Below are 18,124 nucleotides of genomic sequence, written 5' to 3' on the forward strand. Positions count from 1 at the left end.
GATTTCTCTGTAAAACACAGAACGCAGGCCCTCGAGCACCGCACGCGCTCTGTAAAGGCTGGTCAGAAGCAAAGACAATCGCTCGCACACCCAGAGCTCGCAGGGCGGGGGCGGCACTGTCGGTAATCACTTGCCCTGAACCAGAGGAAACTAATTTGTTTTTAATCTGGTGAGAGCGGGGATCAGGGTGGGAATCAAGGAAGCTGTTGCCGAGAAAAGGGGAAATAGAAGGCTGAACTTCTCTTTCCTTTCCTGAGAACAAAGAAGATGAAGAGAACAGTGAGCAGGCGTGATCACTCCGCGTTCTCAGCTGTCCCTAGCCTGTAGTCTGTAACCGAGGTTGCTTTTCTGCCCTCTGACTCCGCAGGAGCTCGTTCTGAACCTACTATCCTACAGTGTGAGTCGCTCAGTCGTGTCTGACTCTGTGACCCCATGGACTGTAGCCCACGGGGCTCCTCTGTCCACAGGATTCCCCAGGCAAAAATACTGGAGGGAGTTGCCATTCCCTTCTCCAGGGGATCTTCCTGACCCAGGGATGGAACCCAGGTCCCTTGCGCAGAAGGCAGATTCTTTCCTGTCTGAGCCACCAGGGAAGCCCTACTATCCTTTAACGCTGTGCTGATCACCTCCTGTTCCTGGTGCTCCCCTTTACAGCACTCTTTTGCAGACCACCTCTCGGAGGTCTCTTTTTGCATTACAGGAAGGAGGTCACAGTACGACACACGAAGGACAAAGGGCCCAGCCACTGGGCTACTGACACCAGCCTGTGACGGGTCTTGAAACAGTGCAAGAGGAACAGGAAGAAGAATACAGGATCCTCACGTCTCTGTTCCGTAGCACCGACCCCTGACTGTGAGCCCTCCTCTATGCGATCCCCAGATTCCTCATGGAAGTGGGGCACAGTTCTCGAGGCGCAGACCTACTGTGTTCCCCGCCTCCTCCCACGGAGGATTAAAGCCACCCTTCCATTTCCTCCAAACAAACTGGCTCCATCTGTTTCTATTTGGCTTTTTTATTCGCCCTCCCCAGCCCAGGCTTTGTTGGGCAGAGAAAGCTAAGATCTTGGTGGCAGCAAAGCCACCCAGGGCGGCAGGATGAGGGGCCCGGACAGTGTGTGGAAACAGACAGCTGCCACATCCCAAACATAAACACTTTCTTTAATAAATGCCATCACGTCATAAACATCATTTATCAAGGTTTTACTTTGTAATCCCAAATCACCCTCACCAAATGCCATTAGCAGCCCCACCATCATCACAAACCCAACCATAAGGGCCCTGGCAGAGGCAGAGGCAGAAGCAGTGGCTGACCTTGAGCACTCACGCACACGCTCACACACGCTCACACACACACACACACACACACGGCAGGGAGCCAGCCCAGGCAGCGCCCCAGGAAAACAAAACTACCCAGACCAAGACTTGTCCTGGGGGCATTTCTGCTCGAAGAGGGCGCCTCACCGCAGAGATCACCCACCTAGCACACCCTGCTCCCTAGACTCGGCGCCCTCCCCAGCCCAGACTGAGATTTGGGACACAGGCCTGAGCACTGAGCTCCCTGAAAGGGAAGGGCGACGCAGACCACGCCCCAGAGGCCACGCCTCCTAGAGGCCAAGCCCCAGGAAGGAGCGAGGCCGTGACCACGCCCTCTGCAAAGCCACGCCCTTGGAAGAGTCCTCCAAGACACGCCCCCCTCTGCGACCACGCCCTCCGCCCCAGGCTCCTGGGGTAGCGGAGGCGGAGAGCGCTGGTGTCCTGAGTCCCAGGAAAGGGAAAGTGTTAGTCTCTCAGCCCTGTCTGACTCTCAGCGACCCCATGGACTATAACCCGCCAGGCTCCTCTGTCCCTGGGATTCTCCAGGCCAGAATACTGGAATGAGAAGTCATTCCCTTCTCCAGGGGATCTTCCCGACCAGGGATCGGGCCCACCTGCATTGGCAGGTGGGTTCTTTACCAACATCACCACCTGAGAAGCCCCTGTCCAACCAGTGAAAACGTGAGAGTCACTCAGTTGTGTCCGACTCTTTGTGACCCCATGGACTAGACAGTCCATGGAATTCTCCAGGCCAGAATACTGGAGTGGGTAGCCTATCTCTTCTCCAGGGGATCTTCCCGATCCAGGGATCGAACCCAGGTCTCCTGCATTGCAGGCAGATTCTTTACCAGCTGAGCCATAAGACATGGATTTAAATCCCCGCTCCTCCATTCTCCAGCCACAGGCCTTGAGCAAGTGACCACTTGCCTGTGCCTCAATTTCCCCATCTGTACGCATCTCTCCACAAGGATGAAAAAGAGAAGCAGTCACCCCCACTGCAGAAGTTTCCCAGAAAGGTCAGGCTTCTGCTGACCAGGGCTGAGCCCGGGACTGCCCACCTGCCTGCCTCGTTTGACCTATGAGGGGGACCTGGGGGGTGGGCTCCCCAGCGAGGGTCCTGCATCCTGAATCCCAAAGCTGTTGCTCTGCACGAAAAAGGCCACACTCACTGGGTGGGGCCCTGAGCAGGGACCACGCTGGGTGAGGAGGGGGCCGCAGGCCCCTCTGAGCACCCCCACCCGCAGGCCCCGACATCACTGGCTTCCCCATTAGCCGGCCAGAGGGGTCCAGGTCAATAAATGGGCCCTGGTGGGCACGTTTTTCCTTCCGCAGAGCCGTTTAATGGCAATTAATTTTTTTACGAGAGGATTTTTAATCTGTGGAAATGGATGAAGTCCCCAAGTGCCCTGTCAAAGTTCCAGGGCCAACCTAATCTATGATAAAAAATGCAAAGTAAGGTGCTATAATCTGAAATTAAATATCGGGCTTCATTTTCCCTCAGCCCGGATGGATGAATATTTTATAACTATTGTGATTTAATTTTTTGTTAACTACAGCAAATTTCTAATTCATCCAATTCCCAAGTCCTGTGGCTCTGACCTCTGAACCCAGACTCATCTCTTCTTAGCCCAGCTGTGACTTCGTCACTGACAGAGACTAATGGTCAGCTCCGGCAGGGCGGCGCGGCGGTCACGGTGATGAATGCAGCCCGTGGCACGCCCTTCTGACCCAGTGTCAGGCAGAAGGCAGGTCATTTTTCAAAGGAGCCATTAAAATAAAACAAACCCCACGGTCCAGGAGCAGGGGGAACATGATGCGGAAAATTGTTATTTTTGTGCTTGCTCGGTGGCCTGTCTCCTGGCACCCCTCACTCTATCCAGTGGAGGTTTCGCCAATGTGCCCCCACATTGCTCTGGGCCCACCTCCATTGAGGCACAGAGGACAGTCACTCAGCCCGCTGGAACTGTGGGTCTGCCCAAGGGCAGAAGAGGCAGGTATCTGAAGACATGGGCAGACCTCACACTGGCACTCCCCTCCAGGACTGCGATATCGTGCCCGGGGGAAACTGAGGCACAAAGATGCTGAAAAACAGTGCCAACACCAGTGTTGCTGACTCTGAGCAAGATCGGGGTCCCCACAGAGCAGACCTCAGCCCCCCAGGGCTCTCCCCACCTGGGGGGGCTCTCAACTGGTGTCCCCAAAGTCTGTGGTGCGGTGGTCCCAGAGCCCAGGCCCTGAGGGTGGGCCTGCAGGTTTCCAGGCACGGGTCCAAGTGTGCACAGCTGGGCTCTCTCAGGCAGGGAGCACAGGGCCACAGCCAAGCCTGGTTGGCCCGTGTGACCCCAGGCAGGCAGGAAACTGAGCCTCGGTTTCCTCATCTACAAAATGGGAGCAAGCCTGTCTGCCTCCGAGGAGAGCTGTGAGGACTTACATGAGCCGGTGTTGCCTGCGTGCTTGGCACACACGGGAAGAGGGAGCCCAGCCCTGAGCGTGTCACCCCATCCCACCCAGGCTGTTCTGAAGGCAGGCCCAGAAGAAGGCTGCCCGCTCCGCTCCCCATAGCCCACATCCAGCTCATTCACCCCACAAGCTCCACGAACCGGCCAGCTGGGCAGCTGGGTCTTCGCTGGACACAACCTCAAGACCCACCCTCAGGGGAGACTTCTGATTTAGGAATTTCTCTGCGACTGAGCGGCCCAGCACCACCACGACCCCTGCACAGAACCCCCAGGCAGCTGACGCATCCTCCCCAAGGGGTTGTGGGAGGTGGGCACTGCCTGGCCTTTCCTCCCACCAGGCACCCCAGGGGGAAGCCGGCCTCCCGGGCTCACTGCCTAGTGTCTACATTCCAAACCAGGCGACAGGGAGACTCATCCCTCAGTCACGCTTCCCGCCGTTGATGGCAGCAAAATGGCCACGGCTTGTCCGGCGATGCCGAGTCACGAGAAAGCAAGCACGTCCATCAGCAGCCAGTGCAGCACCCACTGTCTGGGCTCTGGAAACGAGCCACACGCCCGTCTCCTGAGCCTGGACCCTAACGTTCTGTCCCCAACCCCTGCCGGGCCCTGCGGGGGCCAACCCTACCTGTGTCTTTGGCAGCTCTCCTAGGGGCAGGCGGCTTGGGTGCCTTCTCTGTTTTGCAAGAATTACTTTTCATCCTTTTGGTTTTCTCCTGTGCAGCTTCACCGAGAGGAGGAGAAGGAGGCAAGGGAGAGAAGGTTGAGTATCGACACAGCACACGATCAGCCTGCTCTCCAGCCCCTGACTGTCCCAGCATGCCGCCCCCTGCCCCCCAGGGAAATCCCCTGCAGGGCTGGGCTCGCCTCACCCTCCCTCACAGCCCTGACCGTGCACCAGCCCCCAGAGCCCCTGAGCACAGCCCCTGGCATGCGAGCTGGCCCACAGCACTTGTGTTTGTTGAGTGAATAAATGACTGGATAGGCCCACAAGCAAAGCTGTGGCAGGCAGCTAGCCAGATGGGACATCGGCTCGTCGGGGAGAGGTGGTTGTTCAGTCGCTCAGTCGTGTCCAACTCTTTGCGACCCCATGGACTGCAGCACGCCAGGCCTCCCTGTCCTCCACTATCCCCTGGAGTGTGCTCAAATTCATGTCCATTGAGTCAGTGATGCTATCTAACCATCTCAGTCTCTGCTGCCTCCTTCTCCTTCCCTCAGCATCAGGGTTTTTTCCAGTGAGTCAACTCTTTGCATCAGGTGGCCAAAATATTGGAGCTTCAGCTTCAGCATCAGTCCTTCCAGTGAATATTCAAGGTTGATTTCCTTTAGGATTGATTGGTTTGATCTCCTCACAGTCCAAGAGACTCTTGAGAGTCTTTTCCAGCAACATAATCCGAAAGCATCAATTCTTCGGCACTCAGCCTTCTTTAAGCTCCAACTCTCACATCTGTACATGACTATTGGAAAAACCTTAGCTTTGACTATACGGACCTTTGTTGGAAAAGTGATGTCTCTGCTCTTTAACATGCTGTCTAGGTTTGTCATAGACAAACCTTCCAAGGAGCAAGCGTCTTTTAATTTCATGACCGCAGTCACCATCTGCAGTGATTTTAGAGCCCAGAAAAATAAAGTCAGCCACTGTTTCCACTGTTTCCCCATCTATTTGCCATGAAGTGATGGGATCGGAAGCCATGATCTTAGTTTCCTGAACGTTCAGGGAAAGCAGTGTGCACCAGACCCAGAGGGGCCTTGGCACGGCGGGGCTGCCCCACCTGGATGGGCGGGGACAGGAGAACCAAGTCCCGCAGCAGGCACAGGGGCCGGCTGCCCAAAGGCCAGTGTTCGGCCTGGCCCCGCTCTGTTTGGCCTCATTCGTCTCTGTACCCTGCTGGGTGGGGGCGGCATCTGGGAAACACCAAACGGCCACCCAGCTGGTGAGCCGTGAGAGCCGGCCCGGCCCAGCCCAGCCCAGCGTGTCCCCAGGAGGCCTGGGGAGCATGCCAAGAGAGGAGTCAGGCCCCAGGGATTCCCAGGCCTCTGCAGAGCAGCTGGGTCCTGGCCTTGGCCCGTCCCTCCGGCCTCTACAGGAGCAGCCTTGAGCCCTAGGTTCTCACGAAAGGACAAACCCCGTTGGATTTCACTCATATGAAGTCCCTAGAGGGGTCAAACCCCTGGAAACAAAGTAACTTTGTACATAAACATAGTAAAAATGGTAAACTCAGTGTGTGTGTAGTTGTGTCCGACTCTAAGACTCCACGGACTGTAGCCCGCCAGGCTCCTCTGTCCATGGGATTTCCCAGGCAAGAGTACTGGAGTGGGTTGCCATTTCCTACTCCAGGGGGATCTTCCCAATCTAGTGATCAAATCTTCATCTCTAAACTTTATGTGTATTTTGCCACAATTGAAAAAAAAAAAAAGACCAGGCCCTGACCCATGCCCTGCTTCCAGAGGATTCTAAAATGAGGAGGGGCTGGTGACTGATGCCACTGGGCACTGAGCTCCCTGAGAGACCATGGCCGGGTCATGATTTTAGCCGAGAGGCCCCAGCAGCCTCCGTGTGGGGGGACGGGGACAATGACCTGTGGGATGAGCCAAGGCCATCGAGGTCCTTTATCCCCAAGGGGAGAGACCAGGGAGTTCACGCGGGCCACCGCCACTTCCGGGGAGCCGCCAGGGTCCACGATCAGGCCAGAGCTGGGTCAGAGAGAGGCTCTGCTTCTTGGCTTCACACGGCTGGCACCCCTCACTCTACCTGGGGCTGCACTTGGCTTGCACCTCTGGCTGGGCAGACCGGAAGCGGGTCTGTGGCTGCCAGCCAGAGGATGTAGACTCAAATGTCGACCAACCCTCATCCCACCCTACCCACCACAGCACTGCTAGGATAGGTGACGGAACCCTGAGGGCCTGACTCTTAAAAACCCTGGCCAGAGACCCCCGAAGCCTCGGGCCTCCAGGGCAGCCTGACCTCAGCTCCTGAGCCCTCTCCCCACCCCTTTCTGGGGTCTCCAGAATCCTGCTGGACTATAGAGACGGCCCCTCCACCCGGTGCCCACCCCACAAACTGAGGAAGCAGTCAATGCCCAGACCTGCCGAGGTCTCCCTGCCCAGAACCTTCCAACTATCCTACGGCGGTGATGCCAAGGTTCCTTAGCCCTGGGAGCAGCTCCAGTCCGCCCCCCACACCCTAACTCAGACTCACCCCAACTCAGACTCACCCCTCCTACCTGCTGAGTGAGCCAGAGTCTACTGGTTCTCTGGGACCTTGGACCCTTCCTCCCCCATCTGGAAGTCTGCCAGCCTAGTGTCGACCCTTCAGCTTCTCCCAGGCTGGGCAAGGTCATCTGTGGGACAGGTTAGCAATGCCTTCTGCCTGCAGAACAGACCGGCAAGCCCAGGAGCTGACGGGAGCTGAACGGCCTCAAGCCCAGACTGTGGCCGGCCTGTGACCATGCTGTGCAGAGCAGCTCAGCCAGCAGATGTCCTTGCCCAGGGCCCCTGTGCTTTGAGCCCCAGCCTGCCCTGCAGAGCCCATCTGGATTCCTTCCCTGGTGACTGGAAAGTGGGCTCTAGAGAATGGCAGGCTGAGAGCAAATCCCTGCTTGGGCCCTTCACAGCTGGGGTCCTCTCTGACCCTCAGTATCCTCCTCGGTGAGGGGAGGTAACAGAGCCAATCCCACAGAGTGAGAGAGAGGCTGCCTGGAGACTGCTGGCTCCATAACCATGCTGCCCACACCTGGTCTGAGTGTCCAGGGGGGTGGGGGGTGCTGGGATGGCTGGCCACAGGGCCACTCACCTGAGATCTGGTTCAGGGAGACCCTGGAGGCCTCGCGCCCCTGGCCAGGGGTTGCCTTCTCTTCAACTCCACTTTCAGTTCCACTCAGGATGCCTGAAGTGAAAGTAAAAGTGAGTCACTCATTTGCATCTGACTCTTTGCCACCCCGTGGACTACGGAGTCCATGTCCAAGGCCTTGGCTTCCCTGGTGGCTTAGCTGGTAAAGAATCCACCTGCAATGCGAAAGACCTGGGTTCAATCCCTGTGTTGGAAAGATCCCCTGGAGGAGGGCATGGCAACCCACTCCAGTATTGTTGCCTGGAGAATTCCTATGGACAGAGGAGCCTGGAGGGCTGCAGTCTATGGGGTCAAAAAGAGTCGGACACGACTGAGCGACTGAGCACAGCGCAGACAGTCTGCCTGAGCCTGGTGCAGCAGGAGAAGGGGCATCGTGAGGACGGTGAGGCCGTGAAGAAGTGTCCAAGGAAAGGTCCTCCTTTGGCCGCCGCTCAAAAGCTCCTGGTTTGAGTGCAGTCTCCCCTCGGGGGCCTCCTGCTGGCCTCCTCCTGTCCATGCCCCTCGCACACCCTCCAGCCTCCAGGTGCCTGCCCCTGCACCCACCCTCCTTCTTGTTTCCACCAGGCGGTCTCCATGTCCCGGATGAGTCAATGCTTCCTCGTGCTTAAACCCAGCTCACACGCAGCCCCGGGAGGGCTCTGTCTCCACTCAGCTTCCCAGGCTCCGAGACCCTCCAGGGCTGCGGGGCGCACCGCCCCAGCCTCCCAGGGGGCCACCAGCCCAGGCGGGGCCCGGCCTGCATTGGCCCAATCTCATCACTTTCTCCCCTCTTCCTGCCTGTCCCTGGAGAGAGCTGCCCCACTGACCTGGGTAGGCCGGGGCTGGCGGGGGGTTTGACGGCTTTCGGGCCTTCCTCCGGGGCGCTGGTGTGGGGGCTTTGTAGAGGTATGAGGCGCTGGAGGGTGTCGAGGTGCCCAGCGAGGCGCAGCTGGCCTGCCGCTGGGCCTGGGCCCGGATCTTGTCCCTCAGCTGCTCCAGCCGGGGGTTGCTCTCTCTCGGCTGCCGCGGTGGCCTCGGCACCTGGGGGGCCCTCTCGGTCCAAGTCCTGTGGGGAGGGGTGCACGACTCGTGGCCCCCCGAGGAGCCGGAGAGGCGGCCCAACGACACAGAGCTGTCCCCATCCTTGGCCTCCTCGTCGGTCAACCACATGGGGACGCTGCAGACTTGCCCCCGGCGGCCAGGCTCCTCAGTGTGGTCAGACCAGGCCGCAGCGGGAGATCCCCACAGGGCGCCGGCCTGCCGGCGGGGCTCGGGCCACTTCACAGCCGCCATGGCGTCATCTTCAGCTGCCAGTGGGCAGAGCCTGTCTTCCCTTGGGGGAGAGAGGCAGACACAACCTGTCAGGCGCAGAGACGTGGAGGTGCTGAGCAACACGTCTCCAGTACCCTGTCCCACACACTGTCTCCAGGACGCTCCCGCTCCGTTTTCCTGTCTCAGAGTGAGACAGGGATGAAAAGTGAACGTGAAGTTGCTCAGTCGTGTCCGACTCTCTGCGACCCCATGGACTGTAGCCCAGCAGGCTCCTCCGTCTATGGGATTTTCCAGGCAACAGTACTGGAGTGGGTTTCCATTGCCTTCTCCAGGAGATCTTCCCAACCCTTGGATCGAACCCAGGTCTCCCGCATTGTGGGCAGACGCTTTACTGTCTAAGCCACCAGGGGTTCGATCCCTGGAGAAAGGGATGAGGGGCCAATAAAATGCAGCCCCCTCCATGGGTGGCAGTGCAGCGACGCTCTCTCTCGGATCCCAACCACACCCCTTTCGGGTGGGCACCACTGTCAGCCCAATTTACAGACTCAGGGAGATGGCACACAGAAGCACCCTGGCCCGTGACCCCGCTCACCACACCACCTTGGCTCCCCCCAGGGAAGGCGTGGCCACCTCCCTGACGGCACCTCAACATCCGCGAGCTGACACGAGCACCTGAGTCGGCATAAACACGGCCTGGACTTGGCGCTGGCCCTCCGGAACGCCCGTCCCCCTGCGGCCCCGAGGGAGACGGGGCACTGCCTCTGGCTCTCTTTGGGGTGGGGCTGGATCACGTCCCCCCGGCAGGCGGGCAGCATCACCATGGCCAAGGCGGCCATGGCAGCAGGGCTGGGAGCGAAGGCGGAGCCAGTGAGCCTCCGTCACCGCCTGCCCTTGGCCCCGATGGTGCTTTCACGGGGCAGCCCTGGGCCCACAGCCTCATGCTCGGCCGCCTGGCGTCCTCCCCAGCTCAAGGTGAGCTGGCCGCTGCCTGGCTCCCGGTGCTGGCCTGTCCCGGTCCCCTGGCCCATGCTGGAAACTCTCAGGACAGTCACGGAAACGGGGTGGGCGCAGTGGGCTGCCAGGCCCTGGACTGGCAAAAGCCTGGGACGGTGGGGCTTCCCAATGCACTGACCCTCAGTGGAGGGTGAGAATTCCGGGTGACCTCATGACAGCATAATAACCCCGTGTCATGCAGCAGCAGAGAGCCGGGCCTGCAGCTCTTGCTGGGCCCCCAGGCAGCACGCCCACCCCGGTCCTCCTAGGGCACCGGGGCCAGCGGCTGCCGTACGTGGTGAGCTGGCCTGGGCTGGGGTCAGGCTCGGCCTGGGCCAGAGTGGGGATTATGTGAGGGGCTAGGGCCGGGGGTGGGCAGGGGCAGGCATGGGCTCAGCCACACACTGGTGTCGGGCTCAAGGCTCAGCTCCGGGTTGGGGTCAGCCTGAGGGTCCGGGCACAGGAGAGGAGCCAGCCCAGGGCAAGTCACCAGCAGCTGGACGAGGGGCTGAGAGGTTCGGCCCTGATACTTCGGCTTCTGGGAACTGGTCCGGGGAAGCGTGCCTGGCATCCCGCTCCCTGGCACAGGCTCAGCACACCCCTTTGACCACAGAAATGGTCGCTGTGGAGGCCTGAGCGTCCCCACCTGGCCACCTCCAGCGGGCTTCCCATCACCTGCTCGACAAGCCCGGCAGGGCAGCGTGGTGGGGAGGACGTGGGCTCTGCGGTCTGCTGGCCCTGGGCTCGGCATGGTCCCCCAGGAGGAGAGCTGGTTCAAATCCAGCTCCGCCCTAGCCGGCAGGGTAACCTTGGGCAACCAGGGACCCCACCCCTGCCCCTGGGTATTGTGAGCTCTGGTGAGTTCACCCCTGCAGCAGGGCCCTGCAGAGCAGCCAGCACTCACCAGCGGTCCGTCTGGGAATAGCTCAGGGGCTGTGATATTTATCAATGTTAGCAATAGCCCTGAAGGCACTCCTTCCAGAATGGCCCCTAAGAAAGTGGGGGGGGGGGTCTGCATCAAAAGACCCCAGACCCTGTAATTCCAGGCAGGCATGGAGAATGGAGAGCTGTCCTAGAGGTTCCCTCTAAGGGACTCCCCCTGGGGAGCCAGGGATGCCTGTAGGCGCTGCCGTCTGGGCAGGACGCAGGGCAGGGCTCTGGTCACTGGGACACAGCCCCAGCTTTCGCTGCCAGTCAGAGCAGGAGCGGCCCGGGACGGACCCTGCCTGGTGCCCCACTCCGCCCCGACTCAACCTCCCCGCCGTTGGCACCGGGTTGGGGCAGGTACAGAGCCGCCCAGACCCCAGATCCAGCCTCCGGCCCTGGGGCCCTCAAACACACTGGTGACCCAGAAAGACGGCGCCCCTCTGCGGTCAGGTTCCCCAGTCGGCAGCCCCGTGGGGTCAGCTCTGCCCCTTGCCCCTGGCCCGGAGTCCCGCCCTGCCCAGGCTGGCCCGCTCCACTGGGGACGTCGCCTGGTGAAGCTGAAATACATTCAGGGTGTTTGGGAGTGGCTCGGGCCCTGGGACACTGACCCCGGTCTGCACAGGGCAGCAGGCCCTTCCAGGAGGGCTGCAGGATGCGGCGTGTCATGGCACGGTGCCTGACACGCAGGGGGGGCAGCAGGTCTTAGGACGTGGCTGCAAGTTTGGGTGGCGGGGGGACATCGTCAGGAATGACCACAGTGTCCCCCACACAGCCCTTAGAGTCTGGACAGCTGAGAGGACCCCCAGACAGCTCCATCTCCTTCACTCCCCCCGGCAAATCCCCCTGCGACCTTGGTGAGAATGAAAGCCCTTCCCGCCCCTCCTTCGCTCTGGCCGCAGGATCACACACCCGAGCAGAGGCCTGACCCCAGGCCTCTGAACGACTTCCCTCCACTAGGCCCTCAGGCTTCCCCATCAATTGGGGTCCCTGGGGCGGGGGGCATCCTCCCAGCATCTTCTGGACTCCCAGCCCCCTCTGGAGGGCAGAGAGAAAGGGTCACTCTGAGGGCAAGTGGCAGGAGCCCCAACACGAGAAGTTTCTCCTAACAGATGAGCCTGGTGACCCTTTGTTCCTAGCAGGGACTAAGCTGCCCCCAGCAGTCAGCAGAGACCGACTTCTCCAGGAAGAAGCTGGGCCACAAACACGGCGGGGCAGTCACTTCAAACCCTCCGTGTGCATGCTGCATGCGTGTGCGTGCTCAGTCGCGTCCAACTGTGCCACCCCACGGAGTGTAGCCCGCCAGGCTCCTCCGTCCCTCGGATTCTCCAAGCAGGAACACTGGAGTGGATTGCCATTTCCTTCCCTGGGGGAATCTTCTCTACCCAGGGATCGAACCTCCTGCATCTCCTGCTTCGCAGGCAGAGTCTTTACCTGTCGAGCCACTGGGGCTACTGGCGATAAAAGCACAATCCTGGACATGAATGCGGGGCGAACTTGGAATCAGACCCAATGGCCTCTGTCGCCCTGTGAGCTCTGACAAGCCCCAAGCGGGTTCCCTCTCCTCCTGCCCACCTAGCTGCGGAGCCCCTTCCAGACGCAGCCGCTCACCCCGGAGTCAGGCCGCTCCAGGCCCAGGGCCCCCCGTTCCTGCCACCCCTGCACGCCACACTGTTAGTTTCCGCGGGGGCGGCCACCTGGCTCTGAGCCGGGCTGCAGCTGGATGGCCACGAGTGGCAGAGTCGGGTCCCCCCTGGGGTCACGTTCTGCGCGGCTCCAAGAAGGCCGCTGGGCAGAGGTGATGGTGGGGGGCGGACAGCCGCCCTCCCCCCTGCAGGTGTGCCCGCAGCATCTCAGCTGAACCCCTCCAGCGGGTGTGGGGCCTGCAGCCCGCCCTCCTGACCCCTCCCCGGCTCCTGCCAGCGTGATGCACTCTCCAAGGAAGATCCCCTCCCCTCCCTGGGAGCGGGGCCCTGTTTGTCTGCTTCCCCTCCCCCAGGTCAGGGATGACTATGGGGTGGCAGTGGCCTGAATGCAGATGCAGATGGCTGCAGGAGCCCCCGGAGAAGGCAATGGCACCCCACTCCAGTACTCTTGCCTGGAAAATCCCATGGACGGAGGAGCCTGGTGGGCTGCAGTCCATGGGGTCACTAAGAGTCGGACACGACTGAGTGCCTTCACTTTCCCTTCACTTTCATGTAGTAGAGAAGGAAGTGGCAACCCACTCCAGTGTTCTTGCCTGGAGAATCCCAGGGACGGGGAAGCCTGGTGGGCTGCCATCTATGGGGTCTCACAGAGTCGGACACGACTGAAGCGACTTAGCAGCAGCCATAGCCCCCAGCCCAGCTGGGCCCCGTGTGGAGGAGTGGGGGGTCTCATCTCAGCTGTCCCACTGAGGGTCCCTTGGGAGGAGCCCCACTCTGATGGCTCAGACAGGCTCAGCCGCAGTCTCGTGTCCTGGCCCTGGCAGGACCGGAAGCCGGGCAGGAGTCTCTACGGCCAGCCACTCCCCCGGAGCTGGGAGAGACAGCACCCATGGGTCTCCAGGGCCAGGCTGGTTCTGATCAGAGCAGCGTAGGCTCATGAAGGACAGGGTTCTCGGCTGGGAGGGGCTGGTGCAAAGAGCAAGCCCATCGTCCCCGGGTCCCTCTGCCCGGCTCCTGGTGGGTGCCGTGGTGGGGTCCCGACTCCAGGCTTGCCAGGTACCCCCTGGTGACCTCGGGGAGGGCGTTCAGTTTCCTCATCAGGAAAGTGGGCACAACAGCAACTTCCTTCGGTGGGGCTCTCATGAGTGTCAGAAGACACCTGGTACTCAGTGCCCGCCCCAGGCCGGGCACCCGGTGAGAAACGAGAGCAGACGCCTCTGTCCACACTCGGGCCAGCCCAGGCCTCCTGCCGTGCCTGACCCCCACAGCCAGGCCGGAAAGCGGTGCCCCGCCCGAGCAGCTGGTTCTGTCCCTCGCTGCCACCCGGGGCCGTCCCTGGCCGGGGCCACCGCCCCCGCAGCCCGCTGTAGCGTGAGAGGTGGCCCCGCCGGCTGGCAGAGGGCGGGACGGCGCTGTCTCCTGGAAGCCGGCCTGGCTCTGCTCTGAACAGCTGCGCTGTTTACTGTCCCCGCCGTGTCCCCAGGAACGCCGGCCCGAGCAAGCCCGAGCAGGCTGCGGCCCTCGGCCCACCACGCCCACAGCCCCCGGGGCCCCCGGCAGAGACCACAGAGGAGGCACAGCAGCAACAGTGGGCACGGCCCTGCGCGTCGCCACGGCACCCGCCGGCCGCCTGCCGGCCCAGCCTGGGGACACGGGGCCCGAGCGTCTCCACAGGAGCAGGCTGGGGGGCTGAGGGCCAGGGGCCAAGAGGCTGCAGGAGGCCAGCCCGAGGCTGAGCCAGGCCCTGGGCCCTTCGGGAAGTGACCTGCAGACAGCCTGCCCTGAGGCTCAGAGACACACGTGTCCCCTCGGACAACCGCCACACACACGGACATACAGCACACACACAGACACACAACACACACACCTCACACACAGACACACACACCACACAGACACACAACACACACACCCCACACACAGACAACACACACAGACACACATACACCACAGACACACAACACACACACCTCACACACAGACACACATACACCACAGCCACACACCATACAGACACACAACACACACAGACACAAAACACACACATGTCACATACAGACACACAACACACGCACCTCACATACAGACAGCACACACAGACACACATACACCCCAGACACACAACACACACACCTCATATACAGACACACCTCACACACAGACACACACACCACACAGACACACACCACACACCACACACAGACACACAATACACACACCTCACACACAGACACACACACCACACAGACACACAACACATACACCTCACATATAGACAACACACACAGATACACATACACCACAGACACACAACAGACACACCTCACACACACACACCACACAGACACACAACACACACACCTCACACACAGACAACACACACAGATACACATACACCACAGACACACAACACACACACCTCACATACAGACACACACACACACAGACACACAATACATACCACACATAGACACAATACACACACAGACACAAAACACACACACATCACATACAGACACACAACACACACGTCACATACAGACACACAACACACGCACCTCACATACAGACAACACACAGACACACACCACACACCACACACATGGACACACAATACACACATTTCACACACAGACACACACAGACACAAAGCACACACACCTCACATACAGACACACACCACACACAGACACACAATACACACACCTCACAAGACACACAGCAGACACCACACACAGACAAACACCATACACCACATACATGGACACACAACACATACACCTCACACACAGAAACACAATACACAGCACACACACAGACACACAATACATACACCTTACACATGGACACACACCCCACACCCAACACACAGACACACAATACACACACCTCGCATACAGACACCCAGCACACACCACACACACCACACACCTCACACACAGACACACAGCACACACCACACACCTGGACACACAATATACACATCTCACATACAGACACATAATATATACACCTCATACACACATACACCAGCACTCACCACACACATCACACACCTCACACAAAGAAACACAATGCACAGCACACACACAGACACACAATATACACACCTCACATAGACACACAATACATACACCTCACACACAGCACACACCACACACACAGAAACACAATACACACACCTCACATACGGACACACAGCACACACCATACACACCATACACCTCACACACAGAAACACAATACACACACTTCACACAGACACACAGCACACACCACACACATGGACACACAACACACCCCACACACACAATACACACATCTCACACACAGAAATACAATACACAGCACACATAGACACACAATATACACACCTCACATACAGACACATAATACATATACCTCACACACAGATACACAGCACACACCCCACACACAGACACAGCACACACCACACGTGGACACACCACACACACACACCAAACACAGACACACAAGGGACACAGACACACACAAGCAACATAACACACACATAGACAATACACTATACATACATAGACACACCGCACAACCACACACAGACACACGTTACACCCTACACGGCACACACACGACCCACACAGGCCTGGTGTGCCCCCAGGTGAGCTGGCACTATCACCTTGCCCACGGCCACACAGCCCGGAGGCCTGCCCTGGGCGCCACCTCCCTCCCAGACTAGGAGCACCAGCGAGGCCAGACAGGAGGCTGTGGACGCGACACGCCCAGCCTGGCTCGGCCCTCGGCAAGGGCCGTAGGCACGCAGACCCCTCCTGGGGGCAGGGCGGGGGAGGGAGGCTGGTCTGCACTGGGCCCAGCCCAGGGAGAAGGGCCTGGGGAGGCCAGGCGGGGCTCAGGCGGAGCCCCCAAGGACTCACCCGCTGGAAGCTGGGAGGGCACCGGGCAGCGGCCGTGGCCCAGAGGCAGGCAGCAAGCGGAGCGTGGGGACCAGGGCACCCAGGCCTCCGGGCCCTCAGGAGGCCGGGTGCCAGGCTGGGAGGGAAGCCGCCCTGATGTTGCCAGAGAAACCCTGGCATCCGTCTGATACTGGGACTCCTCCTCCAGGCGCGAAGCCTGGGGACCTGTGCCAGGCGCCAGGGGCCTCACCTGGGCCAGCGCCCCACCTGGGCAGAGGCAGGCGGGCCTTCAGGACAGCCTCCCCACGGCCCAGAACTGCCCTAGCCCCGCCTCTGTGGCCGCGGGCCCATCCAGCCCGCTGTCTCCCTCCTCCCCAGAGCCCCCACCCCCCACGCGGGGCTCTGGGAGCAGGAGCCCTGGAGGTGGACGGGTGGCATCCCTTCCGACACAGGACAGCAGGTTTGGGTCCCCGGGCAGCTCACGCCTCCAGAGCAGCCCTCCAGGCCTGGAGACCAGGTGGGCGGGGGCAGGGGGGTAGGGGGGAGGGGAGGTCCCAACACACCACACTCACTGCCCACAAAGCCCCTCACGGTCTTGGGGTCACCATGGCAGCCCCACCGGAATGGCCGGAGGTGGTGGGGGGTGTTGGGCACCTGTACAAGATGGATCCGCGTGCGGATGGGTCTTGGGGTGTGGGTGGCTGGGCTGGGATCTGACGCTTTCCTGTGGCCCTTATGCTGGTTTTCCAACTAGGGGCGCTGGTGAGTGGAGGGGGAGGTGTGTCCAGCCCCCCATCCCTACCCTGTCCAGCTCCAATTGAAGGCCTGTGGGGGCAGGATGCTGCCCAAGTGTCCTGGGGGCTGCCCGGTAAATGTCCAAATCTCCCCTGCCAACAACTTGGCTGGCTACGGGGCAGTGCCAGCAGGTGGCGCCCTCTCCCCATCATAGTGGGGGTGCGGCGGGGGGCGGGGGGGGGCGGTGTCCCACAGGGCTTTGATGTTCCTGCCACACCCCACCCCCACAGTTATGTTTCTCCCCACCCAGAAAACTCTAGAAAATAGTCTTTTGCCAAGAAAGCCTCTTGGTGTTCAGGAAATTGGGATTTAGGGGACAGGAACTTGCAGCAGTCTGGCCTCTTACATACTCAGGGGCATGTGTGCCCCTTGCCGCCTCTGGGGGCGGTATGCGGGAGCCGCAGCCGCTCGGCCCCCGGGGAGAGCTGGACACCGACGGACACCAGCTCGGACTGGAGCTGGACCCTCCAGGAAAGACCGCCCTGGAGGTGGCCGCGTCCCTGGGACGCAGGGTCCAGAGGGGCCGACCCTGTGGCCGGCGGGTGTGGAGCGCGAGCCCTGCGGCCGTGCCTGGGCCTCCTCGGGCCCCAGGAGCCCAGCCCCGGAAGACGGATGGGCTCAGGCATGTCCACACAGGTGGGCTCTGCCCATCAGTGTCAGAGAGACAGGGGAAGCCACCTGGCCCGAGGGCTGGGCAAGGGGGCTGGAGCCTGTGAGGAGCCAAAGTTCCTCCTTCGGAGTTTCTGGAACATTCCCCCCGATCCCAAGTTAAGCAAACAAGACCCTGACACTACCCGGGGTGGGGGGTGGCGGGGGGCAGACAGCAGCACACCTGCTGTCCAGACTCTGCCCCCGGGCCTCTGGCACTGCCTGGGGCTGCCCAGTCCAGTCGCTGCCCTGAGCGGCCGCACCAGCCTGCGCAGAGCACCTCCCTCTGGGGTTCTGAGATGCAGACCTCAGATCACCACCGCTGAAAACAAACCACTTTTTTTCCCTTATTGAA

The 18,124-nt window shown here is 60.5% G+C and overlaps 1 protein-coding gene across 1 annotated transcript in view; it reads right to left on the reverse strand.

Annotated features, from left to right (window-relative positions):
• LOC113901811 overlaps positions 1-16,838 on the reverse strand; it is a 59,371-nt gene extending 42,533 nt beyond the window's left edge. The window contains 4 exon segments of the mRNA XM_027556742.1: positions 4,398-4,493; positions 7,563-7,655; positions 8,426-8,931; positions 16,348-16,838. Coding sequence (XP_027412543.1) covers positions 4,398-4,493; positions 7,563-7,655; positions 8,426-8,891 — 655 coding nt within the window. The 5' untranslated portion in view covers positions 8,892-8,931; positions 16,348-16,838.
• Positions 16,839-18,124: the final 1,286 nt, after the last annotated feature.

Source organism: Bos indicus x Bos taurus, chromosome 11 (assembly GCF_003369695.1).
Source record: "Bos indicus x Bos taurus breed Angus x Brahman F1 hybrid chromosome 11, Bos_hybrid_MaternalHap_v2.0, whole genome shotgun sequence".
In the NCBI taxonomy this organism is placed as follows: Eukaryota; Metazoa; Chordata; class Mammalia; order Artiodactyla; family Bovidae; genus Bos; species Bos indicus x Bos taurus.